The 26741-nt window shown below is 47.1% G+C and overlaps 1 protein-coding gene across 2 annotated transcripts in view; it reads right to left on the minus strand.

Moving 5' to 3' along the window:
- Nucleotides 1-26741, minus strand: part of COX10 (cytochrome c oxidase assembly factor heme A:farnesyltransferase COX10) — an 88008-nt gene that overhangs the window by 49797 nt on the left and 11470 nt on the right. For both annotated transcript variants that reach the window (XM_077253585.1, XM_077253586.1), the window contains exons 2-4: nt 20396-20523; nt 19684-19957; nt 19289-19413 (exon numbers count right to left, since the gene is read on the minus strand). In XM_077253585.1, the coding sequence (XP_077109700.1) occupies nt 19289-19413; nt 19684-19957; nt 20396-20523 (527 nt within the window). The remainder of the gene's footprint in view (nt 1-19288; nt 19414-19683; nt 19958-20395; nt 20524-26741) is intronic.

The raw sequence follows: 26741 nt of genomic DNA on the forward strand, positions 1-26741 counted from the left end.
GTACAGTGGGATTATCGCAGGCTTCTGATGTACATTGCGAGATCTTTGAAGTATGACTGCTCTTGGTGGTCTCCAGAACGCCCATAGACAATGAATGGAGGGACCGGGGATTGATATCAGTCATACTATATCTCATATTAGAGATACCGACCCTTTAAATATATTAAAAACAAAGAGAACGCAGCAGAAAGCCATCAGGAGTAAGAATCGTCCCACCATTCCCATTAGATGAGCCTTCCGTGCACAGGAGCCACCCAGTATTCGCCTGATTAAAGCAATCAAGACGACATAAATGCACCTCGTTTCTGAGTAGTTAAACCCAATTTTTTCCCGCGTTCTCCATCTGATTAAATCTCACGCTCCTGAGATATTGGCTGCCATTCTGCTGCTTGGCCTCAGTGCTCTCCTAGATGAACAGAGACCCCCCGCTGATCGTGGGCCCAGTTAGAGGCGTAGCAAATACGGTTTTCAGATTGCTGAGGATTCAGCAGAGAGCAGTAAATGTGTGGTCGCCGTAAGAAGCTTCCCACATCCACCGCACAGAATGGAAACATCACCACAAACAATATATTATTTATCACTTTCCAGGAACACTCAATCCCAGTCGCTCCTCCGTGGCTTCCATCGTCTTTCCTCAACGCAATGCGGTGCTAAGTGTTCTTCCAAATCCAGCCAAGAACACGAGATGAATGGGGAGGACCATCAATGGCCTCTGTGCGTAATGCAAATCTGATGGGTAAGGACTGGAGGTCTCTGGAGAAGATCCTGCACCAGGGTGGGCAACCATCAGGAGTGGACACTGAGCGCAGTAACTATGGAGGGTCCTGAAATCCACTTGGTACTGAGCATTAACAGTGATTCGGGAGGAATGGTGTGAAACTTATCGGGGGCACTGCCAGGGTCTCAACAGACACATTCACTAGCATAGATATTACGGGTCTACTATGACCCGATGAGTCAGGTGAGGTCCCCTCTTGTAGTGATATGTTTGTACATGTGTTATCCAGATCAGACATGCACTTTACCCCTTCTTGGACCTTCTTCCATCGTATGGGAGTTATCATCTATACGGTCAGTGCTGTTGCTCATGTGAGACTGCACGCTTCACATGTATATTGAGGAAGGGTCTGAGATGGAGAAAACCACATGCATGGTGTGAGGCACCAGGTAAGGCATGAGCCAGAAAAAAGGCAAAGGATGGACAACCCCTTTTAGATGCTACAGAACAATCACAACTAGTGTCGTCTTCTCTGACTGATTCTTTTCTCATGTTCTCCGTTCAGCCCAGACCACCACGATGCCTCCTCCAGCCACGACTCGTAGATGTAGTTTCCTGCCAGAGCTGAGATGCTTCTCACCGTCCCATCATCTGCTTTACCTTGTCAGCAAAACTTCCCATCCTGGAGTCCCACCAGTGACATCCTGTTGTTAGCCCTCATCCTGTGCCCGCTGAGCTGCCCAGGGCTCCCAAATACATGACTACAGAGGTAACTACAGGAATATTCATGGGAAGAGACACCTATATCTCGCAATAGGATGAAGCAATCTGGACAAAAAAAAAAGGTTGCTAAACACCTCAACCTAAGGTGCGATGTTGGAAGTGACCTCTGTTTTCTGAAGTTGCACTCCATGTTCCTGAACTTATCGGCAAGCACATAGAAGTGGGGGAAGCAGCAACTTCACGTGGGATGTTTTCCTTCAGACCCTTCACAGTCCAAGGCTTGTTCCGATAACCTTTTCCTTTGAGCATGCCCCATAGAAAGAAATTTGGTGGTGTCAGATCAGGCGACCAGGATGGCCAAAGCCCCTTTGAAATTGCTCTATAGCCAAAGAAGGACTCAGTTTCTGCCATGCTCCTTAAAGTGTGACACCTTGCTCCATCTTGCGTAACCTTCGTGTGTGACACCTTGCTCCATCTTGCGTAACCTTCGTGTGTGACACCTTGCTCCATCCTGCGTAACCTTCAGCTAGGTCTACATCATCAAGTTGATTCACAACTTCTAACTTCACCTGCTCCCTTTGAACGTGGATAAAGTTCATCTACTGAGGACCCTATGGTGATCATCAGGTGTCCGAACTGAACCCGAAACATCAAGATGGAGTTCGAAAATTAAAGGTTCACTCTAAAGATATGACAATTTTGGATAATTCTCTTCGGGGGAACATACATTTTTCTACTACCCCAATTACAAAAAAAGTTTGACTTTTTTTTTTTTGAAGTGTGTGAAGGGTTAACTGAAGCCCATCTGGTTTGGATTTGGTGAAGCGTTTACCCCCATCTGTAGGTTATTGGTTTTGGTCTGGTTGAAATCTCTGAAAAGAAATCCATCTATGTTTTATCTGACGCGCACCTGTCCTGCCGTCATATCCAGAAAACCCAGCAGGAAGACGCGGGAGCCCATAAAGCTGATCCGGCCGCGGATCCCGTTTCACGGCGTTCAAGCTCTGGAACCAAGAGAATTTGTTCATCGATTTTCACCGCTTCCTGGATATAAACCGGTGGAATTAATGAGACAGTCGTAAACCATCTATAAAGCGCCATATGCCAGAGAGAACGATGCCGGGCGTCCCCACGTCTATAGGATCTGACCTAACGTCTATGCAAAACTACAACAAAGGCAGAAAATTATAATAGTGAAAAGAAAAAATATTACCCAAGGTTTTGGGTTGAAAATAACACATTTTCCAAAATAGTACAAAAACTATCTAATTTATTTAAAAATATGACAAAATAAGAGTTAATAATATACCGTAAGTGAAAGTGATGGATTATTCCCTGGAAAAAGTCTTCTAGTGGCTAAAAATCTACAGAACAAAAAACAATAGAAAAAATGCTAAATAAAAAAAAAATACAATTACAATATACATCCATGTCTGTAATAATTCCAGCGGTATCGGCCCCAGACTTGATCGTCAGTATCCTCCATCCATTAATGATGCGCTGATCAATATGATATTTACATCATGGACAGTTTCTGAAAGCCAAGTAAAATCTCTTTAACCCGTCTGACCCATCCCCCGTCTGATGGAAAAAGCAAGAGATTTCCTATTATATCCAAGAGAACAGCATCAAATCTGAGGTTAATGGACTTTTGAGCGAAAAAAAAACATATACAATGAAATGTTGATTTTATGTAAATCATTGGGGAAAAAAAATCACAAAAACATTGAATAAAAATAGATTAGCAACTGGCTGGTGAACGTGACTGTGGTAGGTCACCAGTTTGAACTTCCCAAAAGCCGACGGTCACAGCTCACCTCCTCCCCTTGCCTGCACAGGGACCTCTCTACCAGTCACAAAGCTTGCCCATAACAGTATCCCATAGAAGTTAGTAGATGGTGTGTCAGCTTCCCGCCTCTCTGCACAGGGACCTCTGCACCGGTCACAGAGCATGCCCACAACACTCTCCTATAGAAAGTAACGGTAATGTCACAGCTCACCTCCTCCCTGCACAGGGACCTCTTCACCGGTCACAGAACATGCCCACAACACTCTACCACAGAAGCTAGTAACTAATGTCACAGCTCACCACGTCCCTGCACAGGGACCTCTCTACCAGTCACAAAGTTTGCCCATAACACTCTCCTATAGAAGTTAGAAGGTGATATCACAGGTCACCACAACCCTGCACAGGGACCTCTCTACCGGTCACAGAGCATGCCCACAACACTCTCCTATAGAAAGTAGTAGGTAATGGCACAGTTCACCTCCTCCCTGCACAGGGACCTCTGCACTGGTTACAGAGCATGCCCACAACACTCTCCTATAGAAAGTAGTAGGTAATGGCACAGTTCACCTCCTCCCTGTATAGAGACCTCTCTACAAGTCACAGAGAATGCCCACAACACTCTACCACAAAAGCTAGTAGGTGATGGCACAGCTCACCTCCTCCCTGCATAGTGACCTGTCTACTGGCCACAGAGCATGCCCACAACACTCTTCCATAAAAATCAATGAGTCATGTAATGACTACCATTTCCTTTGTCGTAGCCTCCCTAAGTGTGCACAGAAAAGAGAATATAAAGCAATCAGCTGAAAATAACAACAGATTAAGGAAAAAAATAAGAAAAAGTGTATCGGCATCTGCACGAAGACGACTTAAGAATTAGGATCCTGTACACACAACGGACACCGGTTTTAATATCCTCTTGTAACAACCAAGAAAAAATAAAAAACAAATCATTAGGCTCGATGAGATCACATGAGCTTGCTGTCTGTCGCTGGCGGCCTGGGCGCAGATTATTGGCTTGTGCAAACATGACGTCAATTATCCAACGAACAACCTGGATTGGATTGTTCTCGGCAGCACGTGATTTTCTGTAAACAGGTTATGTGCTGCCGAGAATGATGGTGTAGTATGTGCACAGAGTGAATGTATGAACGATGGTTGTGCGCCTAGCATTCTGCCCGGCTCGTGTAGGCCGGCTATGCCGTGACCCCCGATCGGCTGGTACATAGGCGATCCACGGGCGTTTAGTGGCCATGGTCAGCTCATGTTTGCCCACTGCAAAGTTGTTTTAAATTTCCTGCGGATTTTCTATATTTTTACTTTTTGCACGTAAGTAATAATTTGTCTGTAGGCGATGGAGAAGGTGGAGGTGTGAGGAGTCGGGAGGATGCACAGGAATGACAACCTCGGGGCAGAGCGGCCTTTGATGAGGGTATCCATAGCAGAGCAGCCGCGATCACACACCACGCGCGGACACAGATCTGCTTCATCTCCGCATCTCAGGGCCGTGTGAATGATCTGGTGCATCCAAGTCTATTTTATGTGGTACTGTAGGACCTCACAGTGTATCCGAGCATCCCAAGTGTGATACTGCCTGCTGATCTATGTATCCAATCCTATCAGGTGTGATACTGACTGCTGAGCCGTGTATCTAATCCTATCATGTGTGATACTGTCTGCTGAGCTGTGTATCTAATCCTATCCTGTGTGATACTGACTGCTGAGCCGTGTATCTAATCCTATCATGCGTAATACTGGCTGCTGAGCTGTGTATCTAATCCTATCCTGTGTGATACTGACTGCTGAGTTGTGTATCTAATCCCATCATGTGTGATACTGTCTGCTGAGCTGTGTATCTAATCCTATCAGGTGTGATACTGTCTGCTGAGCTGTGTATCTAATCCCATCATGTGTGATTCTGTCTGCTGAGCTGTGTATCTAATCCTATCAGGTGTGATACTGACTGCTGAGTTGTGTATCTAAGGGTACTGTCACACAGTGCCATTTTGATTGCTACGACGGCACGATCCGTGACGTCGCAGCGTCGTATGATTATCGCTCCAGCGTCGTAGACTGCGGTCACACGTTGCAATCACGGCGCTGGAGCGATGCCGAAGTCCCCGGGTAACCAGGGTAAACATCGGGTTACTAAGCGCAGGGCCGCGCTTAGTAACCCGATGTTTACCCTGGTTACCAGCGTAAACGTAAAAAAAACAAACAGTACATACTTACATTCCGGTGTCTGTCCCCCGGCGTTCTGCTTCTCTGCACTGTGTAAGCGCCATAGCCGGAAAGCAGAGCGGTGACGTCAGACGTCACCGCTGTGCTCGCTTTCCGGCCGGCTGGCGCTCACAGTGCAGAGAAGCTGAGACGCCGGAGGACAGACACCGGAATGTGAGTATGTACTGTTTGTTTTTTTTACGTTTACGCTGGTAACCAGGGTAAACATCGGGTTACTAAGCGCGGCCCTGCGCTTAGTTACCTGATGTTTACCCTGGTTACAAGCGAACACATCGCTGGATCGCTGTCACACACAACGATCCAGCGATGTCAGCGGGTGATCAAGCGACGAAAGAAAGTTCCAAACGATCTGCTACGACGTACGATTCTCAGCAGGATCCCTGATCGTTGCTGCGTGTCAGACACTGCGATATCGTAACGATATCGCTAGAACGTCACGAATCGTACCGTCGTAGCGATCAAAATTGCACTGTGTGACAGTACCCTAATCCCATCATGTGTGATACCGTCTGCTGAACTGTGTATCTAATCCTATCAGGTGTGATACTGTCTGCTGGGCTGTGTATCTAATCCCATCATGTGTGATACCGTCTGCTGAACTGTGTATCTAATCCTATCAGGTGTGATACTGTCGCCTGGACCCCAAGCATCTAAGCCCATTGTCAATAATACGGTCTCTGAAATTATGTGTACCTCAGTGTATCTATGTACTACTGCTGAGGCCATGTATATTAGCCCGTCATATATGAAACTGTCAGTGTATCTCAGCCTCCAGTGTGACACCACATACACAGTGGCATGTAAAAGTTTGGGCACCCCTGGTCAAAATTACTGTTATTGTGAACAGCTAAGCAAGTTGAAGATCAGATGATCTCTAAAAAGCCTAAAGTTAAAAATGACACATTTCCTTTGTGTTTGGGTTTTCCTATGAGCAAAAGTTGATTTTAGAATAATAATAAGTTCCACAATTGCACGCGTTACAATAAAATGTTCCTGTGCTGAGATAATCTTATAAATGTGCCCCTGCTGTGTGCTGTGTAATGGCCGTTTCTGACCGTACAGGAACATGGACTGATCATACCACAGCTCCTGTACAGTCAGACACGGCCATTACACAGCACACAGCAGGGGCACATTTATAAGATTATCTCAGCACAGGAACATTTTATTGTAACACGTCCAATTGTGGAACTTATTATTATTCCAAGATCTATTGATTAACGCGTACTTTTGTTGGTGGGAATACCCCTTTAATTGTTCACAATAACAGTAAGCCCAAACTTTTACATGTCACTGTACACACAGAGGTATCAGATGTATAATTTGTGTTCTTGTCCTGGGAGCAAGCGTTCTAATCTTCAGGCTCCAGTAATGACAGGGCTCTATGTCTGCTCCTCCACACAATCTGCCCAAGGTCTGAAGGAAACCATTATCAAACAGGTATGGAAGTGTCCTGAGGTCCATGCTGGAAGGAGAGAGCGCGGGTAGGGAAAGCGGGTGGGGAGAGCGGGTAGGGAGAGCGGGTAGGGAGAGCGGGTAGGGAGTGTGGGTAGGGAGTGCAGGTAGGGAGCGCAGGCAGGGAGCGCAGGTAGGGAAAGTGGGGAGGGAAAGCGGGTAGAGAGCGCGGGTAGGGAAAGCGGGTAGGGAAAGCGGGTGGGTTAAGCGGGTAGGGAGTGTGGGAAGGGAGTGCAGGTAGGGAGAGCAGGCAGGGAGCGCAGGTAGGGAAAGCGAGGAGGGAAAGCGGGTAGAGAGCACGGGTAGGGAAAGCGGGTAGGGAGAGCAGGTAGGGAAAGCGGGTAGGGAGAGCAGGTAGGGAGCGCGGGTAGGGAGAGCGGGTAGGGAGAGCGGGTAGGGAGCGCGGGTAAGGAGAGGGGACAGGGAGAGCGGGTAGGGAGAGCGGGTAGGGAGAGCGGGTAGGGAGAGCGGGTAGGGAGAGGGGGTAGGGAGAGGGGGTAGGGAGAGGGGACAGGGAGAGCGGGTAGGGAGAGCGGGTAGGGAGAGCGGGTAGGGAGCGCGGGTAGGGAGAGCGGGTAGGGAGAGCGGGTAGGGAGAGCGGGTAGGGAGAGGGGGTAGGGAGAGCGGGTAGGGAGCGCGGGTAGGAAGAGGGGACAGGGAGAGCGGGTAGGGAGCGCGGGTAGGGAGAGCGGGTAGGGAGAGCGGGTAGGGAGAGCGGGTAGGGAGAGCGGGTAGGAAGAGGGGACAGGGAGAGCGGGTAGGGAGAGCGGGTAGGGAGAGGGGACAGGGAGAGCGGGTAGGGAGAGCGGGTAGGGAGAGCGGGTAGGGAGAGCGGGTAGGGAGAGGGGGTAGGGAGAGGGGGTAGGGAGAGGGGGTAGGGAGAGCGGGTAGGTAGAGGGGGCAGGGAGAGCAGGTAGGGAGCGTGGGTAGGTAGAGGGGGCAGGGAGAGCGGGTAGGGAGCGTGGATAGGCAGAGCGATCACCTTATAGACAGCGCGGCTGCCGCCCCGGCCTGTGACAGCCAATCAGATCAGATGTGACAGCTGACAATCCAGCAGTAGTTCGACTGACAGCTATTTCGCCCAATCACAGATGAAAATGCGCACTCAGTAGAGTGTGGATGTGCTTTCAATGGAGAAAGTTGGAAAAGTAGAACCAACCCTTTGTGAGTAATGTGCCACCCTAAAGCCACAATACACGTGACACAGATGCCATCTGTACGGCTCGGCCAACAGTTATCTTGGCCATCTTTCCAAACGACAGGTCACTCTCTGAGAGCGCTGCTCTGCTCTCTTTGAGAGAAAGTCGCTGCCACACATCTCTGCCGGGGGCTTATTTCATCATCGGTCGGGGGCCCAGTGTAATGTGTACAGAGCTTTAAGGCTACACAGTGAGAATGCACATGGCCAAACCATCAAGATCCACTGTTGGCAGCTCCTGTGTAATTACCGACCAATGACGTCCCAGACAGGTACGGACTGGGGCTGAACTTCAGCCCTGGCATTTGAAATCACAAAGGCACATGTTGTCCCCAAGCACTAGATGGAGTATATTAGTAATATTACCCTGCGTGGAGGAAAGCAAGATTTACTACAAGACCAATATTTCTAATGATACCTCCGTCACAACTCTTAGCAGTATGGGTGTCTTGAGAACACCGATTCTATTAACAACGTAGCAGACAAGGTGGCCCATGACCAGACAGGCCCTTCTGGCATTTGCCAGAATTCCCAGATGGCCAGTCTGGCCCTGGTCCCAGATCTGCTCGATGCAGTCCGTGACTTTTCCTTCTTGGTGTTGCAATTTCAGCATTGAGGAGTGTATGTTGTGCTTGTGCTCCTCGCTGGTGGCAAGATCTCTGCTTACGGGCAGTGAATGAAGCTGCAGCTGTGAGTTGTGAATACGGGGGGAGCTGCTGCTTTACACCTTGATCAGGTCGCTCTCGTTTGATACAAGTCTCAGTCTCTCCTGGAGGCAACACAATGGCTAAAAGTGCACTATAATATGGGCAGGTCCAAGCCTCTGCTTGCTGTCAGGAAATGGAACACTTTTGTGTTATGGGTCATTACTGTAGATTCATTCCAGATGATTCCTGCTGCATCTCTCCACCACCCTTCACTGAAGACCGGAGCACTGATTACTGCCATCCATGGCCACAGAATATGAATGCCGGACCCTTCACTGCTGGTGTGAACTTTCACCTTGGAAAGACCCAAATAATCCCCTCCTGCCATTGCCAGGGGCAGCACGGTGGCGCAGTGGTTAGCACAGCAGCCTTGCAGCGCTGGAGTCCTGGGTTCTAATCCCACCTTGGACAACATCTGCAAAGAGTTTGTATGTTCTCTCCGTGTTTGCGTGGGTTTCCTCCGGGCACTCCGGTTTCCTCCCACATTCCAAAGACATACTGATAGGGAATTTAGATTGTGAGCCCCATCGGGGACAGCGATGATAATGTGTACAAACTGTAAAGCGCTGCGTAATATGTTAGCGCTATATAAAAATAAAGATTATTATTATTATTATTATCTGCAGCAGACAATGACCCCAATGGTCATACACAGTGATAACGGCCATATATCTGCCAACAGGCGGCAAATAGAGATGAGAAAGCAAAAGTCCAGAGACTGTCCGAACCCAGCAAATCAGCAAAGAGGAAAGACCCCCACTAATAATACCTCCACTAATAATACCGCCACTAATAATACCTCCTCTAATAATACCGCCACTAATATCTCAGGCCTTCACAGCGCTCAATCACAGCAATATAAAGCAATGGTGCATCTAGAATACTGGAACTGCATTATTGCCATAGAACATTGGTCATGTACATGTGGAATTTTTAAAAATGGCAAATGCAATATTGCTAAAGGAAAATTTACAGCACATGTATTGGCCAATGTATATGAGCCCAACTGCAGCGTCAATGAGTATACCTTATAGTTGGGTCCCTGTCCTGATAAGACCCCTCTCCTGGACTAAAAAAGCCTACACTATATGGGGCAGCAAGGAACCAGCTAGATAAATCCACCTGCATCTGCTGGAATTGGGCGTGGGAGTGCACTATATGAACCATTCTGAACAATCCAGAGCGCAGCTTTATACTGTATTTTCTTAGAATTGTTATGTTGGCTGGCACCTGTTCACACTAGTTGGGATGTGCTGGTCAGTTTTTATTATTTCTATCACAGCAACACATATCCACTCCAAGTACTGACAACAAGCAGAGCTCTCTGGACATATCACCAGTATCAATGACCTTTATATTGGCATCTGATGTCACAGACGCTGCTATTACTACGTGTAGTATATCCATTACCGATGGCTACACTACTCCTGTGCTAATCCTGAGCTACATCCTGTATTATACTCCAGAGCTGCACTCACTATTCTGCTGGTGGAGTCACTGTGTACATACATTACATTACTTATCCTGTACTGATCCTGAGTTACATCCTGTATTATACTCCAGAGCTGCATTCACTATTCTGCTGGTGCAGTCACTGTGTACATACATTACATTACTTATCCTGTACTGATCCTGAGTTACATCCTGTATTATACCCCAGAGCTGCACTCACTATTCTGCTGGTGGAGTCACTGTGTACATACATTACATTACTTAACCTGTACTGATCCTGAGTTACATCCTGTATTATACTCCAGAGCTGCACTCACTATTCTGCTGGTGCAGTCACTGTGTACAAACATTACATTACTTATCCTGTACTGATCCTGAGTTACATCCTGTATTATACCCCAGAACTGCACTCACTATTCTGCTGGTGCAGTCAGTGTGTACATACATTACATTACTTATCCTGTACTGATCCTGAGTAACATCCTGTATTATACTCCAGAGCTGCACTCACTATTCTGCTGGTGCAGTCACTGTGTACATACATTACATTACTTATCCTGTACTGATCCTGAGATACATCCTGTATTATGCCCCAGAGCTGCACTCACTATTCTGCTGGTGCGGTCACTGATAACATGCCTTCTGCGTTTGGGGCAGGGATATTGAGGTGGGAGGATTCTCCATGTCTTCAGGCTCATTTAGCTTATGAAAATCAGTGTTTGTATATGGCCGGTCACCTGATGAATGAGTAAAATGCTTCTCGCCGGTGATCAGATCCTATATGTCGGCATTAAAACCATCATTATCATCCATGGAAGTAACAGGGAAACCGGTGATCATAAAGACATAAGGCTACAGGCAAATGCTAGGACAGGTATATAGACCCTCCGCCATCCCTCTGTAGATTGAGCTGCTTGCAAACCGTCAGATAATTATCAGCAATTTATATCAATACTACAGACAAAACCAGAGCGACATCAGAAGAAAGAATACACCAACGCCGGGCTGGGAATTCCTGAACGGAGCGTCTGAAGACAAATGATAGGCTGGTGTGTGAGGTCGGAAGGAGGAAATCATAAAGATCCCAGATTGTGAAGAGATGAAAGCTCCTCAGCCACAACCTGAGAGTTCCAGTCATAACAATTTAGATGACAGTGCACCATGTAATATTCACAAATCCCCCCTGTAATCCCCCCGTAACCGTTATAGTCTTGTACATAGGAGCAGTATTATACTAGTTATATTCTTGTACATAGGGGCAGTATTATAGTAGTTATATTCTTGTACATAGAGGCAGTATTATAGTAGTTATATTCTTGTACATAGGGGCAGTATTATAGTTGTTATATTCTTGTACATAGAGGGCAGTATTATACTAGTTATATTCTTGTACATCGGGACAGTATTATAGTAGTTATATTCTTGTATATAGGGGGCAGTATTATACTAGTTATATTCCTGTACATGGGGACAGTATTATAGTAGTTATATTCTTGTACGTAGGAGGCAGTATTATAGTAGTTATATTCTTGTACATAGGGGGCAGTATTATGGTAGTTATATTCTTGTACATAGGGGGCAGTATTATAGTAGTTATATTCTTGTACATAGGGGCAGTATTATAGTAGTTATATTCTTGTACATAGAAGGCAGTATTATAGTAGTTATATTCTTGAACATAGGGGCCGTATTATAGTAGTTATATTCTTGAACATAGGGGCAGTATTATAGTAGTTATATTCTTGTATATAGGGGCAGTATTATAGTAGTTATATTCTTGTACATAGGGGCAGTATTATAGTAGTTATATTCTTGTACATAGGGACAGTATTATGGTAGTTATATTCTTGTACACGGGGGGCAGTATTATAGTAGTTATATTCTTGTACATGGGGGCAGTATTATAGTAGTTATATTCTTGTACATAGGGGCAGTATTATAGTAGTTATATTCTTGTATATAGAAGCAGTATTATAGTAGTTATATTCTTGTTCATAGGAGCAGTATTATCGTAGTTATATTCTTGTATATAGGAGCAGTATTATAGTAGATATATTCTTGTACATAGGGGGCAGTATTATAGTAGTTATATTCTTGTACATAGAGGCAGTATTATAGTAGTTATATTCTTGTACATAGGGACAGTATTATGGTAGTTATATTCTTGTACATAGGGGGGCAGTATTATAGTAGTTATATTCTTGTACACAGGGGCAGTATTATAGTAGTTATATTCTTGTATATAGGAGCAGTAATATAGTAGTGTTATAGTAGTTATATTCTTACATATAGGGGCAGTATTATAGTAGTTATATTCTTGTATATAGAAGCAGTATTATAGTAGTTATATTCTTGTACATAGGGACAGTATTATAGTAGTTATATTCTTGTACATAGGAGGCAGTATTATAGTAGTTATATTCTTGTACATAGGGGGCAGTATTATAGTAGTTATATTCTTGTACATAGGGGCAGTATTATAGTAGTTATATTCTTGTATATAGGAGCAGTATTATAGTAGTATTATAGTAGTTATATTCTTACATATAGGGGCAGTATTATAGTAGTTATATATTCTTGTATATAGAAGCAGTATTATAGTAGTTATATTCTTGTTCATAGGAGTAGTATTATCGTAGTTATATTCTTGTACATAGGGGCAGTATTATAGTAGTTATATTCTTGCACATAGAGGCAGTATTATAGTAGGTATATTATTGTACATAGGGGCAGTATTATAGTAGTTATATTCTTGTACATAGGGGCAGTATTATAGTAGTTATATTCTTGTACATTGGGGACAGTATTATAGTAGTTATATTCTTACATATAGGGGCAGCATTATAGTAGTCATATTCTTGTATATAGGAGCAGTATTATAGTAGTTATATTCTTGTTCGTAGGGGGAAGTATTATAGTAGTTATATTCTTATACATAGGGGCAGTATCATAGTAGTTATATTCTTGTACATAAGGGGCAGCATTATAGTAGTCATATTCTTGTTCATAGGGGACAGTATTATAGTAGTTATATTCTTATACATAGGTGCAGTACTAGAGTAGCTATATTCTTGTATATAGGAGCAGTATTATAGTAGTTATATTCTTGTACATAGGGGCAGTATTATAGTAGTTATATTCTTGTACATAGGGGCAGTATTATAGTAGTTATATTCTTGTTCATAGGGGGCAGTATTATAGTAGTTATATTCTTGTACATAGGGGGCAGTATTATAGTAGTCATATTCTTGTACATAAGGGACAGTATTATAGTAGTTATATTCTTGTACATAAGGAGCAGTATTATAGTAGTCATATTCTTGTACATAAGGGGCAGTATTATTGTAGCTATATTCTTATACATAGGTGCAGTACTAGAGCAGCTATATTCTTGTATATAGGAGCAGTATTATAGTAGTTATATTCTTGTACATAGGGGGCAGTATTATTGTACTTATATTCTTGTATATTGGGGCAGTATTTTATTAGTTATGTTCTTGTACATAGGGGACAGTATTGTAGTAGTTATATTTTTGAACATAGGTGGCAGTATTATTGTGGTTTTGTGTATTTTTGTGGAAATGATGTGTCCTCAAAGCAGACGGTTACGAGAGGTGACACTGAACACTGGGGATATCTTACATCCAGGTGACTGGGATAGATGTGGAGCAGCACTGATGAAGGCGGGGGTCTTACTGCGGAGTTGCCACTATTCACAGATGTCCCCCGGCACATTGCCTCAGACATATTATAAATTGTGTAGAAAATACTTGGGACTCGCACATAGTCGGGAGATAAAAGCAGATTGTGGACACATGAAATAGCGCAGAAATGCCGGAGTGATGACAGACTGATGACAGGGTATTTAGTCTGCAGTGATTTCTCTCTCTGCAGCTGTAACAGGACAGTGAGATATGAGGCTGCAATTCTCATCGATGTCTCTGTCGAGTCTAAGGAGGTCGGAGGTGCCTGTGCAGGAGCCATGGAGAAAGGCCCTGAAGGTGAAGAATAGAAACCCCCTCAACCATATCTCCATGCTCTACAATGGCCATCGATGGTTGTATTTTAGGGCCATGTGGTTCTGTCTTCTGTCCGATCTGACAACAGTTGTGAAACGTTGGTAGAGTTGACATTTTCGGGTGTTCCCCACCAAGTCCATGATGGGTGATGGTATACTGACTGACATGAAGCGCATGGGATCTGTGATGAGGCAGAAAAGTGTCCTGCTGGTTCCTGTGCCTCCCGTCAGGGGGATGGAGGAGCACGTCACTCCCATCGCTCTCATGTCAGTGATTTCTACTAACAACCTGTCATAAATCCCATGTCATTTCTATCAGGCCCTGCTCCCTAGGATGCAGCGGCGGAGTAACCTACAGCCCCTTCCCTCCATTACCCTGCAGAGTGTTGTCAGCACGGCCGCAGATTATAGGCCTCTCCATAATGACTGTGCCTGCAACGATCCGCTCCTTCCCAGGTTTTACAAAACATAATTATGTATCGGGTACAAGAGAGAATCAGCTGGGCCTGGAGGCCGACCTCTGACCCTGAGCGGCAGGACTCCATCTAAGGCTGGCTATCTGCTGGAGGCTTTGTCATAGGAAACAATGATTGCTGCTGATTCAGCACTTTCATTCCTAATGCAAAATGGACATAAGCCAAGGAACAAACCTGCCACTTCCCCTTTAAGAGCAGTTGTTCCACTACAGATGTCTGACATTATTATCTATCTATTGTCTCTTTAAAGACAGCCCCTTTAAGGCTAGGAATACATGGTGACTTCAGTGGCACAACGCCAAGAAGCACGCAAGCCACGTGAGCAAAAAAATGCCATTCTGGGACACGTCATGAGATAACTCCTCCATTAGAATGTACACCCAAGGGAAGGCCCCAGCACCCAAATGTACACCCGAGGGAAGGCACCAGCGCACAAACATACACCCGAAGGAAGGTCCCACTGCCCAAAAGTGCACGCGAGGGAAGGTACCACCTCCCGAACGTACACCTGATAGAAGGCCCTGGCGCCTGAACGTACACCCGAGAGAAGGCTCTAGTACCCGAACATACCCCGAGGGATGGCCCAGTGCCTGAACATACACCCGAGAGAAGGCCTCAGCACCCGAACATACCCCGAGGGATGGCCCCAGCGCCCGAACATACACCCGACAGATGGCCCCAGCGCCCGAACATACACCCGAGAGAAGGCCTCAGCGCCCGAACATACCCCGAGGGATGGCCCCAGCACCCGAACATACACCCAAGAGAAGGCCTCAGCACCCGAACATACCCCGAGGGATGGCCCAGTGCCCGAACATACACCCGACAGATGGCCCCAGCGCCCGAACATACACCCGAGAGAAGGCCTCAGCGCCCGAACATACCCCGAAGGATGGCCCCAGCGCCCGAACATACACCCGAGAGAAGGCCTCAGCGCCCGAACATACCCCGAGGGATGGCCCCAGCACCCGAACATACACCCAAGAGAAGGCCTCAGCACCCGAACATACCCCGAGGGATGGCCCAGTGCCCGAACATACACCCGACAGATGGCCCCAGCGCCCGAACATACACCCGAGAGAAGGCCTCAGCGCCCGAACATACCCCGAAGGATGGCTCCAGCGCCCGAACATACACCCGAGGGATGGCCTCAGCGCCCGAACATACAGCCGAGAGAAGGCCCCAGCGCCCGAACATACACCCGAAGGAAGGCCCCAGCGCCCAAACGTACAGCAGAGGGAAGGCCCCAGCGCCCGAACGTACAACAGAGGGAAGGTCCCAGCGCCCGAACGTACAACAGAGGGAAAGCCCCAGCGCCCGAACGTACAACAGAGGGAAGGTCCCAGCGCCCGAACGTACAACAGAAGGAAGGCCCCAGCGCCCTTACATACAGTTGAAGGAAGGCCCCAGCGCCCAAACGTACAACAGAGGGAAAGCCCCAGCGCCCGAACGTACAACAGAGGGAAGGTCCCAGCGCCCGAACGTACAACAGAAGGAAGGCCCCAGCGCCCTTACATACAGTTGAAGGAAGGCCCCAGCGCCCAAACGTACAACAGAGGGAAGGACCCAGCGCCCGAACGTACAACAGAGGGAAGGACCCAGCGCCCGAACGTACAACAGAGGGAAGGACCCAGCGCCCGAACGTACAACAGAGGGAAGGCCCCAGCGCCAGAACATTCACCTGAGGGAAAGCCTCAGTGCCCAAACGTATACCAGAAGGAAGGCCCCAGCGCCCGAACGTACATCCAAGGGAAGGCCCCAGTGCCAGAATGTACACCCGAGGGAAGGCCCCACCATTTGAATGTACACTTGACGGTCCCGGTCCCAGTTATGGCATGACTTCCGCAGTAGGTTGTGTGTAGGATGTACGATTGTCTTTTGTGCACCTGCTCATTATTCATGTTGGACGTGACGGCCGGATTTGCACCAGGGGTAACACCTCTGAGTGGGGAGGAGTGGGCCTGAGATCGTAGAGCACAGAGACACAGTATGGTGGGGAAATAGAAAAGACAAAGATGAAAAAAAGACGTATATAAAAAAATTAATAAATAAAAAAAAACACGTGAGCAGTGACAGGAACAGGACTAGAAAAGAGGACTAAGTAGTGATAATGGGTGACTCTTAAATGTAGAGAGACCCGTTGGGATCTAGTGATTTGGGGTCATGCAGAGCCCCTTCACCTTTAGTCACATGACAAACACATTGATAGTAGCACAAGTTGCATGCAACCATTTATCCCTGCCCAATGTTGGAGCGACTGCAATACTGTCGTCAGATATCTTACAGGCAGGACAGGTGCCATCTGGATGGGATATCCACTTTAAAAGAAGGCTGAAAACAGAGAACAATAAAACACCCCTCTCTACAGAGCTGACAAATGTAAGAGCAGAGCCTTTATGCTGGACATCCCCTTTAAGCTCCCATGCTGTGTACAGGAGCAGGGATGTCTTGGGAGTTTCTGATCCTTTGCGAGGCAGGGAAGAAAGCGGCACCCGGCACAGCGCGGTCCTACACCCCCGCCGTCCCCTCTCAGTGGCGGTGTCTGGCGGAGAGCCCATTACCAGGACGGGATTTGCAATCATTACAAGGTGTGCTGTGCAGAGATAATAGCAGCCCCCTCTCCGCTGTGTATGATCCGATCCTGCAGGGAGATAAGGAACCTGCCGCATCAGCTCCTCTTCAGGAGACTCGTCCTCCCCCCTATAACACTTCCATTATGGCTATGATCACACCACATTACGAGCCCCCCTGTGTGCTGAGGGTGGAGGGCTGCGGACTAGGTGATCAGTGCGGGGATAAAGGCATGTACTTATCTGCGGTGCGAGTCCAGGAATGCTCCTCTAAGCCACAATTACCATTTTTTGCAAGTAGGAGCAATGTCGGCCTCTAATGCATTAGCTACAAGGCGGGATGGGGTCACAGCAGCGGTGGAGCTCATGGCACTGCCCTGCTGAGGTGGCACAGGACTGTAGGCACCCCTGCATTGTAGTAGTGTGGCCCCTCACACCACCCCGTCCACACTCTATCCTGGGTGACCCGAAATCCATCCCCTTATCAAATGTAATCTGTCAACAGCATCAGACAAGCCGAGGCAGACCACAGGAAGGGGCAACCCGGGTCTGTGTCCCTCTACAGGAAACCGGCTCTGTGCCTGTGTACAAAAAATGGGGGCGGTTGTGTGTCTCTCTACAGGAAATGGGGGACAGGTCTGTGTCCATCTACAGGAAACCGGCTACGGGTCTAAATACAAGTAGTGGGGCAAATTTGCATCCCTCTACAGGAAACCGGCTACGGGTCTGTGTCTGTGTACAAAAAATGGGGGCGGTTCTGTGTCCCTCCACAGGAAACAGGCTACGTGTCTTTGTACAAGAAATGTGGGCGGATTTGTGTCCTTCTTCAGGAAATGGAAATCTGGTCGGCCACAGGAAATGGGGTGCAGGGCTGTGCCCCTCCACAGGAAACAGGCTACGGGTCTGTGTCTGTGTACAAAAAATGGGGACGGATTTATGTCCCTCTACAGGCAATGGGGACAAGATTGTTTCCCTCCACAGGAAATGGTGGGATCGGGGCTGTGTCCCGCTACAGTCAATGAAGGACAAGGTTGTGTCCCTCTACAGTCAATGGGGGTGGGGCTGCGCCCCTCAACAGGAAATGGAGGCAATCTATGTACCTCTAGAGGTGTTTACATTTCAACAGACTTTTCTTGGCAATTTTGGCAAGTCCATGTCTCTCTACTCCTAGTCTCCGGTCACGCTGCAAACAAGCATAACTGAGAAGGGCTTTCAGTCTGGGACAATCCCCGGGACAATAGCCAGAGCAATGCATGCTGAAAACTGAGGGGGTTGGGAGGATTCCAACAACTATAGTGCTGGCAGAATACTGGTAAAGAGAAACCATCTTCAGAAAAAGAATGGATGGTTAGTTACAGAGTATGACAATCAGGGCAGGTCCTGGAAACACACTCATGACGACAGCCCACTGAGACTGTTACTCCTGGGTCCAGCTAGTACCATTAAAATTAATGGAGTTTTCGTCACTATTGACGGAAATCGCTGACGGCACCGCCACCAATCAGTGTCTTATAACTCGTTATGGCACCTTAGTAGATCTGTACTTGCTCATTGCTCTATTAGAAGGGTGCAGATATTTGCCTATGGACTTGTCAGGTTTTGGACAAAGATTGGTTCCAGATCACAAGCAAAAAACAATCATGGGACAAAAATGAAAGACCAAATTATAGCATGGGATAAAAACAGGTTCACCACCGATCACTAGAATGGGCATCCCGAGCCCCACACCGTCCTCCTCCCTGCAGTGGAGAGGAAATAGAACAACCTCAGTGTCGCTCCAGTCTCTGGGACTAAGGAGATCACGGAGCGTAGCCCTTGGTACTACTCATCATGGGGATCAAGACCACCACATACACAAACGGAGCTCATAGAGTAAAACACAGATCAAGAAGAACCAAACAGATGCCTAATATATATCCACATGTATCACTGGCCACTTACCTGGTTGATGGAGTTGGCAGCACATGAGGCCAGTCCGGTGCCAACAGAGGCCAACAGGAAGCAGCTCAAGTCAAAGGGCACAGGAGCCATGGCATAGCCAGCGGAAGCTGTGATCACCACCAAAGCTGCAAACATAAGAGGTAGCATTATAGTATCTACTTATATTACAACATGTCCTCCACGGCAGCGGCCAGGACATCGTCCGACGGGCGGCCGCCAGGAGATCATTAGGCATTCCATTTTTCTTTATCTCGCTGTCTTGCTACAAGATTGTTAATTAAACCTTCACTCCAATACTGGTCACAATCAGGCCTGATTAACCCTTACATGTCCACAGTCACATACAGAGCGCGGGTGCCTATCACTATCTGCTGGGCGCAGACATCAGCACTTACCTGACAGTCGGATTTTGGACAGCCGGGCTAATATTCCAGGTAATGTGGACACATCTACTTTGATTTCCTTCCAGCCTCTCTCCTCAGAGGAAGCTTTCGGTCGCTCGCCGGTTTGCTCGGGGCTCCCTTCCTGACCGTTGGACGGGTCTGTGATTGGCAGCACAGCTGACACAGACTTCACCTCTGGCATGGCGCCCTCCTCTGGCATCACCGGCTCGGCCAGGTCCTCCTTTGCTTTTGCTCTTTGGCATAAAACCCCCAAATGTGTCACATACTGGAAAAGAACAGTTGACATAATCAGAAGATATGTTATGGAAGGTGACTGAAATCTTAGCCAAAACTAGTCGTTCTCTGAGAAAGTTCTCTGTAATCTGTAGACAAAGACTACAATGCCCAGCATGTCCCTACAGCTGCTGTTAGTCATGGGTTGTCATGGCTCACTACACGTCCATTCTATTTTGTATATTTGTTAACACAGAGAAACATTGTATTTGTATGTAGCCATGGAAACCACAGTGAAAACCTCCATTCTTTACACTGTAGGTAAATTTTAAAAAAACAATGGTTAATCCACTCAGTAGCTGTGCACTGTATGGAAACAAAAATAATGGGCCATCCTGAATGGGTTAAAACAAGCAGTGTGAGGCGCCACGCTAACCACTGGGTGATGGGACAAGAGAGACATAAATCAGCGCCATATGGCTGCACGTACTTTACGTTTGGCGGGATGAAACACAAGCCATCGGTCACTTCTTCTCCTGTAGGTTCGGAGCAGGCGGCACGCTGCTGGAGACACCACCACTGTCCGCTGGATCTGCGCCAAACACATTCCTGCCACACCTGAGGAGGAAGAAGACACACGGTTTACATTGCCGGCATGTGAGTCCCCCACACTGGTCCTCCGGCAATAACAGCGGATATTTCATGGTAGTTTTTCCAAGTGCCAGATCCACAGCAATGAGATAATTATCAGATTGGGAAAGGATGATATATTCATCGGATCGTCAGCAGTCAGATAATTGCTGGCAATGAGATAACATCGGATCGTCAGAGCTCAGATAATAGGCAGCAGTGAGATAATCGTCAGATAGGCGGCCGTGAGATAATCATCAGATAGCAGGCAGTGAGATAATCGTCAGATAGGCGGCAGTGAGATAATCGTCAGATAGGCGGCCGTGAGATAATCGTCAGATAGGAGGCCGTGAGATAATCGTCAGATAGGAGGCCGTGAGATAATCGTCAGATAGGAGGCAGTGAGATAATCGTCAGATAGGAGGCAGTGAGATAATCGTCAGATAGGAGGCAGTGAGATAATCGTCAGATAGGAGGCAGTGAGATAATCGTCAGATAGGCGGCAGTGAGATAATAGCCAGATAGGAGGCAGTGAGATAATCGTCAGATAGGAGGCAGTGAGATAATCGTCAGATAGGCGGCAGTGAGATAATCGTCAGATAGGAGGCAGTGAGATAATCGTCAGATAGGCAGCAGTGAGATAATAGTCAGATAGGAGGCAGTGAGATAATAGCCAGATAGGAGGCAGTGAGATAATCGTCAGATAGGAGGCAGTGAGATAATCGTCAGATAGGCGGCAGTGAGATAATCGCCAGATAGGCGGCAGTGAGATAATCGTCAGATAGGAGGCAGTGAGATAATCGTCAGATAGGCAGCAGTGAGATAATAGTCAGATAGGAGGCAGTGAGATAATCGTCAGATAGGAGGCAGTGAGATAATAGTCAGATAGGAGGCAGTGAGATAATCGTCAGATAGGCGGCAGTGAGATAATCGTCAGATAGGAGGCAGTGAGATAATCGTCAGATAGGAGGCCGTGAGATAATAGTCAGATAGGAGGCCGTGAGATAATCGTCAGATAGGAGGCAGTGAGATAATCGTCAGATAGGCGGCAGTGAGATAATAGTCAGATAGGAGGCAGTGAGATAATCGTCAGATAGGAGGCAGTGAGATAATCGTCAGATAGGAGGCAGTGAGATAATCGTCAGATAGGAGGCAGTGAGATAATAGTCAGATAGGAGGCAGTGAGATAATCGTCAGATAGGAGGCAGTGAGATAATCGTCAGATAGGAGGCAGTGAGATAATCGTCAGATAGGCAGCAGTGAGATAATCGTCAGATAGGAGGCAGTGAGATAATCGTCAGATAGGCAGCAGTGAGATAATCGTCAGATAGGCGGCCGTGAGATAATCGTCAGATAGGCGGCCGTGAGATAATCGTCAGATAGGAGGCAGTGAGATAATAGCCAGATAGGAGGCCGTGAGATAATCGTCAGATAGGCGGCCGTGAGATAATCGTCAGATAGGAGGCAGGGAGATAATCGTCAGATAGGCGGCAGTGAGATAATCGTCAGATAGGAGGCAGTGAGATAATCGTCAGATAGGAGGCAGTGAGATAATCGTCAGATAGGCGGCAGTGAGATAATAGCCAGATAGGCGGCAGTGAGATAATCGTCAGATAGGCGGCAGTGAGATAATCGTCAGATAGGAGGCAGTGAGATAATCGTCAGATAGGCGGCAGTGAGATAATAGTCAGATAGGAGGCAGTGAGATAATCGTCAGATAGGCGGCAGTGAGATAATAGTCAGATAGGAGGCAGGGAGATAATCGTCAGATAGGAGGCAGTGAGATAATCGTCAGATAGGAGGCAGTGAGATAATCGTCAGATAGGAGGCAGTGAGATAATAGTCAGATAGGCAGCGCAGCAGTGAGATAATCGTCAGATAGGAGGCAGTGAGATAATCGTCAGATAGGCGGCAGTGAGATAATCGTCAGATAGGAGGCAGTGAGATAATAGTCAGATAGGCGGCAGTGAGATAATCGTCAGATAGGCGGCAGTGAGATAATCGTCAGATAGGCGGCAGTGAGATAATCGTCAGATAGGAGGCAGTGAGATAATCGTCAGATAGGCGGCAGTGAGATAATCGTCAGATAGGCGGCAGTGAGATAATCGTCAGATAGGCGGCAGTGAGATAATCGTCAGATAGGAGGCAGTGAGATAATCGTCAGATAGGCGGCAGTGAGATAATCGTCAGATAGGCGGCAGTGAGATAATCGTCAGATAGGAGGCAGTGAGATAATCGTCAGATAGGCGGCAGTGAGATAATCGTCAGATAGGAGGCAGTGAGATAATCGTCAGATAGGAGGCAGTGAGATAATAGCCAGATAGGCGGCAGTGAGATAATCGTCAGGTCAGATAGGCGGCAGTGAGATAATCGTCAGATAGGAGGCAGTGAGATAATCGTCAGATAGGCGGCAGTGAGATAATAGTCAGATAGGAGGCAGTGAGATAATCGTCAGATAGGCGGCAGTGAGATAATAGTCAGATAGGAGGCAGGGAGATAATCGTCAGATAGGAGGCAGGGAGATAATCGTCAGATAGGAGGCAGTGAGATAATAGTCAGATAGGCAGCAGTGAGATAATCATCAGATAGGAGGCAGTGAGATAATAGTCAGATAGGCAGCAGTGAGATAATCGTCAGATAGGAGGCAGTGAGATAATCGTCAGATAGGAGGCAGTGAGATAATAGTCAGATAGGCAGCGCAGCAGTGAGATAATCGTCAGATAGGAGGCAGTGAGATAATCGTCAGATAGGCGGCAGTGAGATAATCGTCAGATAGGCGGCAGTGAGATAATCGTCAGATAGGCGGCAGTGAGATAATCGTCAGATAGGAGGCAGTGAGATAATCGTCAGATAGGCGGCAGTGAGATAATCGTCAGATAGGCGGCAGTGAGATAATCGTCAGATAGGAGGCAGTGAGATAATCGTCAGATAGGCGGCAGTGAGATAATCGTCAGATAGGAGGCAGTGAGATAATAGTCAGATAGGAGGCAGTGAGATAATCGTCAGATAGGAGGCAGTGAGATAATAGCCAGATAGGCGGCAGTGAGATAATCGTCAGATAGGCGGCAGTGAGATAATCGTCAGATAGGCGGCAGTGAGATAATCGTCAGATAGGAGGCAGTGAGATAATCGTCAGATAGGCGGCAGTGAGATAATCGTCAGATAGGAGGCAGTGAGATAATAGTCAGATAGGAGGCAGTGAGATAATCGCCAGATAGGCGGCAGTGAGATAATCGTCAGATAGGCGGCAGTGAGATAATCGTCAGATAGGCGGCAGTGAGATAATCGTCAGATAGGAGGCAGTGAGATAATAGCCAGATAGGCGGCAGTGAGATAATCGTCAGATAGGCGGCAGTGAGATAATCGTCAGATAGGAAGCAGTGAGATAATCGTCAGATAGGAGGCAGTGAGATAATCGTCAGATAGGAAGCAGTGAGATAATAGCCAGATAGGAGGCAGTGAGATAATAGCCAGATAGGAGGCAGTGAGATAATCGTCAGATAGGCGGCAGTGAGATAATCGCCAGATAGGCGGCAGTGAGATGATCGTCAGATAGGCGGCAGTGAGATGATCGTCAGATAGGCGGTGAGATAATTGTCAGATAGGCGGCAGTGAGATAATCGTCAGATAGGCGGCAGTGAGATAATTGTCAGATAGGCGGCAGTGAGATAATCGCCAGATAGGCGGCAGTGAGATAATCGTCAGATAGGCGGCAGTGAGATAATCGTCAGATAGGCGGCAGTGACAATCGTCAGATAGGAGGCAGTGAGATAATCGTCAGATAGGAGGCAGTGAGATAATAGCCAGATAGGCGGCAGTGAGATAATCGTCAGATAGGCGGCAGTGAGATAATCGTCAGATAGGCGGCAGTGAGATAATCGTCAGATAGGCGGCAGTGAGATAATCGTCAGATAGGAGGCAGTGAGATAATCGTCAGATAGGCGGCAGTGAGATAATCGTCAGATAGGAGGCAGTGAGATAATAGTCAGATAGGAGGCAGTGAGATAATCGCCAGATAGGCGGCAGTGAGATAATCGTCAGATAGGCGGCAGTGAGATAATCGTCAGATAGGCGGCAGTGAGATAATCGTCAGATAGGAGGCAGTGAGATAATAGCCAGATAGGCGGCAGTGAGATAATCGTCAGATAGGCGGCAGTGAGATAATCGTCAGATAGGAAGCAGTGAGATAATCGTCAGATAGGAGGCAGTGAGATAATCGTCAGATAGGAAGCAGTGAGATAATAGCCAGATAGGAGGCAGTGAGATAATAGCCAGATAGGAGGCAGTGAGATAATCGTCAGATAGGCGGCAGTGAGATAATCGCCAGATAGGCGGCAGTGAGATGATCGTCAGATAGGCGGCAGTGAGATGATCGTCAGATAGGCGGTGAGATAATTGTCAGATAGGCGGCAGTGAGATAATCGTCAGATAGGCGGCAGTGAGATAATTGTCAGATAGGCGGCAGTGAGATAATCGCCAGATAGGCGGCAGTGAGATAATCGTCAGATAGGCGGCAGTGAGATAATCGTCAGATAGGCGGCAGTGACAATCGTCAGATAGGAGGCAGTGAGATAATCGTCAGATAGGAGGCAGTGAGATAATAGCCAGATAGGCGGCAGTGAGATAATCGTCAGATAGGCGGCAGTGAGATAATCGTCAGATAGGCGGCAGTGAGATAATCGTCAGATAGGCGGCAGTGAGATAATCGTCAGATAGGAGGCAGTGAGATAATAGCCAGATAGGCGGCAGTGAGATAATCGTCAGATAGGCGGCAGTGAGATAATAGTCAGATAGGAGACAGTGAGATAATCGTCAGATAGGCGGCAGTGAGATAATCGTCAGATAGGAAGCAGTGAGATAATAGCCAGATAGGAGGCAGTGAGATAATAGCCAGATAGGAGACAGTGAGATAATCGTCAGATAGGCGGCAGTGTGATAATCGTCAGATAGGCGGCAGTGAGATAATCGTCAGATAGGCGGCAGTGAGATAATCGTCAGATAGGAAGCAGTGAGATAATAGCCAGATAGGAGGCAGTGAGATAATCGTCAGATAGGAGGCAGTGAGATAATCGTCAGATAGGAGGCAGTGAGATAATAGCCAGATAGGCGGCAGTGAGATAATCGTCAGATAGGAGGCAGTGAGATAATCGTCAGATAGGCGGCAGTGAGATAATCGTCAGATAGGCGGCAGTGAGATAATCGTAAGATAGGCGGCAGTGAGATAATCGTCAGATAGGCGGCAGTGAGATAATTGTCAGATAGGCGGCAGTGAGATAATCATCAGATAGGCGGCAGTGAGATAATCGTCAGATAGGTGGAAGTGAGATAATCGTCAGATAGGCGGCAGTGACATAATCGTCAGATAGGCGGCAGTGAGATAATCGTCAGCAGTGAGATAATAGTTGGATTGGCGGCAGAATGATAATCATCAAATCTGTGCCAATTAAGAGATCAGCTAAGCTATAAAAGGATAGAGAGCCGGACCCTTTAAAGTGATTACCAAATTCATTACATTCATACCATAGAGAAAGCTGATTTCATTAGTTGCTGCAGCCACCAATAGGGGGAGCTAAGGAGCTGCATGTATACAGATTAAACACTGAACTCTGTTGTACACTGGTATGCACTTGGCTCCCCCTATTGGTGGCTGCAGGTAGTAAAAACATTGTCATGTAATTCTATGTCGTGCCGTGGATCTGGAGCTCTGTATAAGAATGATGGAGCGCAGGCATCATAAGAGATATATATATATTCACCGGCACAGAATATGGAACCTAAAGACAACACGGTGGGAAATTCACTTGCTTTGTAAAGCCATAATCCAGAAACCATTATGTGAGGGAAGAAGGGGACCTATTCTTCAAGAAGATGGTGCCAGTAGGGGAACATCACTTAGCACAATACCAAATAAAGGAATGGCACGAATGCTTCTATTAGGGAAAACGGCACATCGGGGGACAGTCAGGGGGTTTTCAATTAGCCGAATGTTGCCTGAGAGATCGACGGAGACATTCGATTCTACAATGCAGGGGATCCTGGGTACAATAAATCAGAGGAGTAGACACGTGTGCCCGAGATCTTCAGCTATCGCTTCCTAAAGTTACAGGTAACTAATTACCAGGCAAAGACACATACTTCTTCTCCGCTAGATTTCTAAAACTTAACATGGACAAAACATAATTCATTGTCTTTCCCCCATCTCACGC

Source organism: Ranitomeya variabilis, chromosome 4 (genome assembly GCF_051348905.1).
Source record: "Ranitomeya variabilis isolate aRanVar5 chromosome 4, aRanVar5.hap1, whole genome shotgun sequence".
NCBI classification, from domain to species: Eukaryota; Metazoa; Chordata; class Amphibia; order Anura; family Dendrobatidae; genus Ranitomeya; species Ranitomeya variabilis.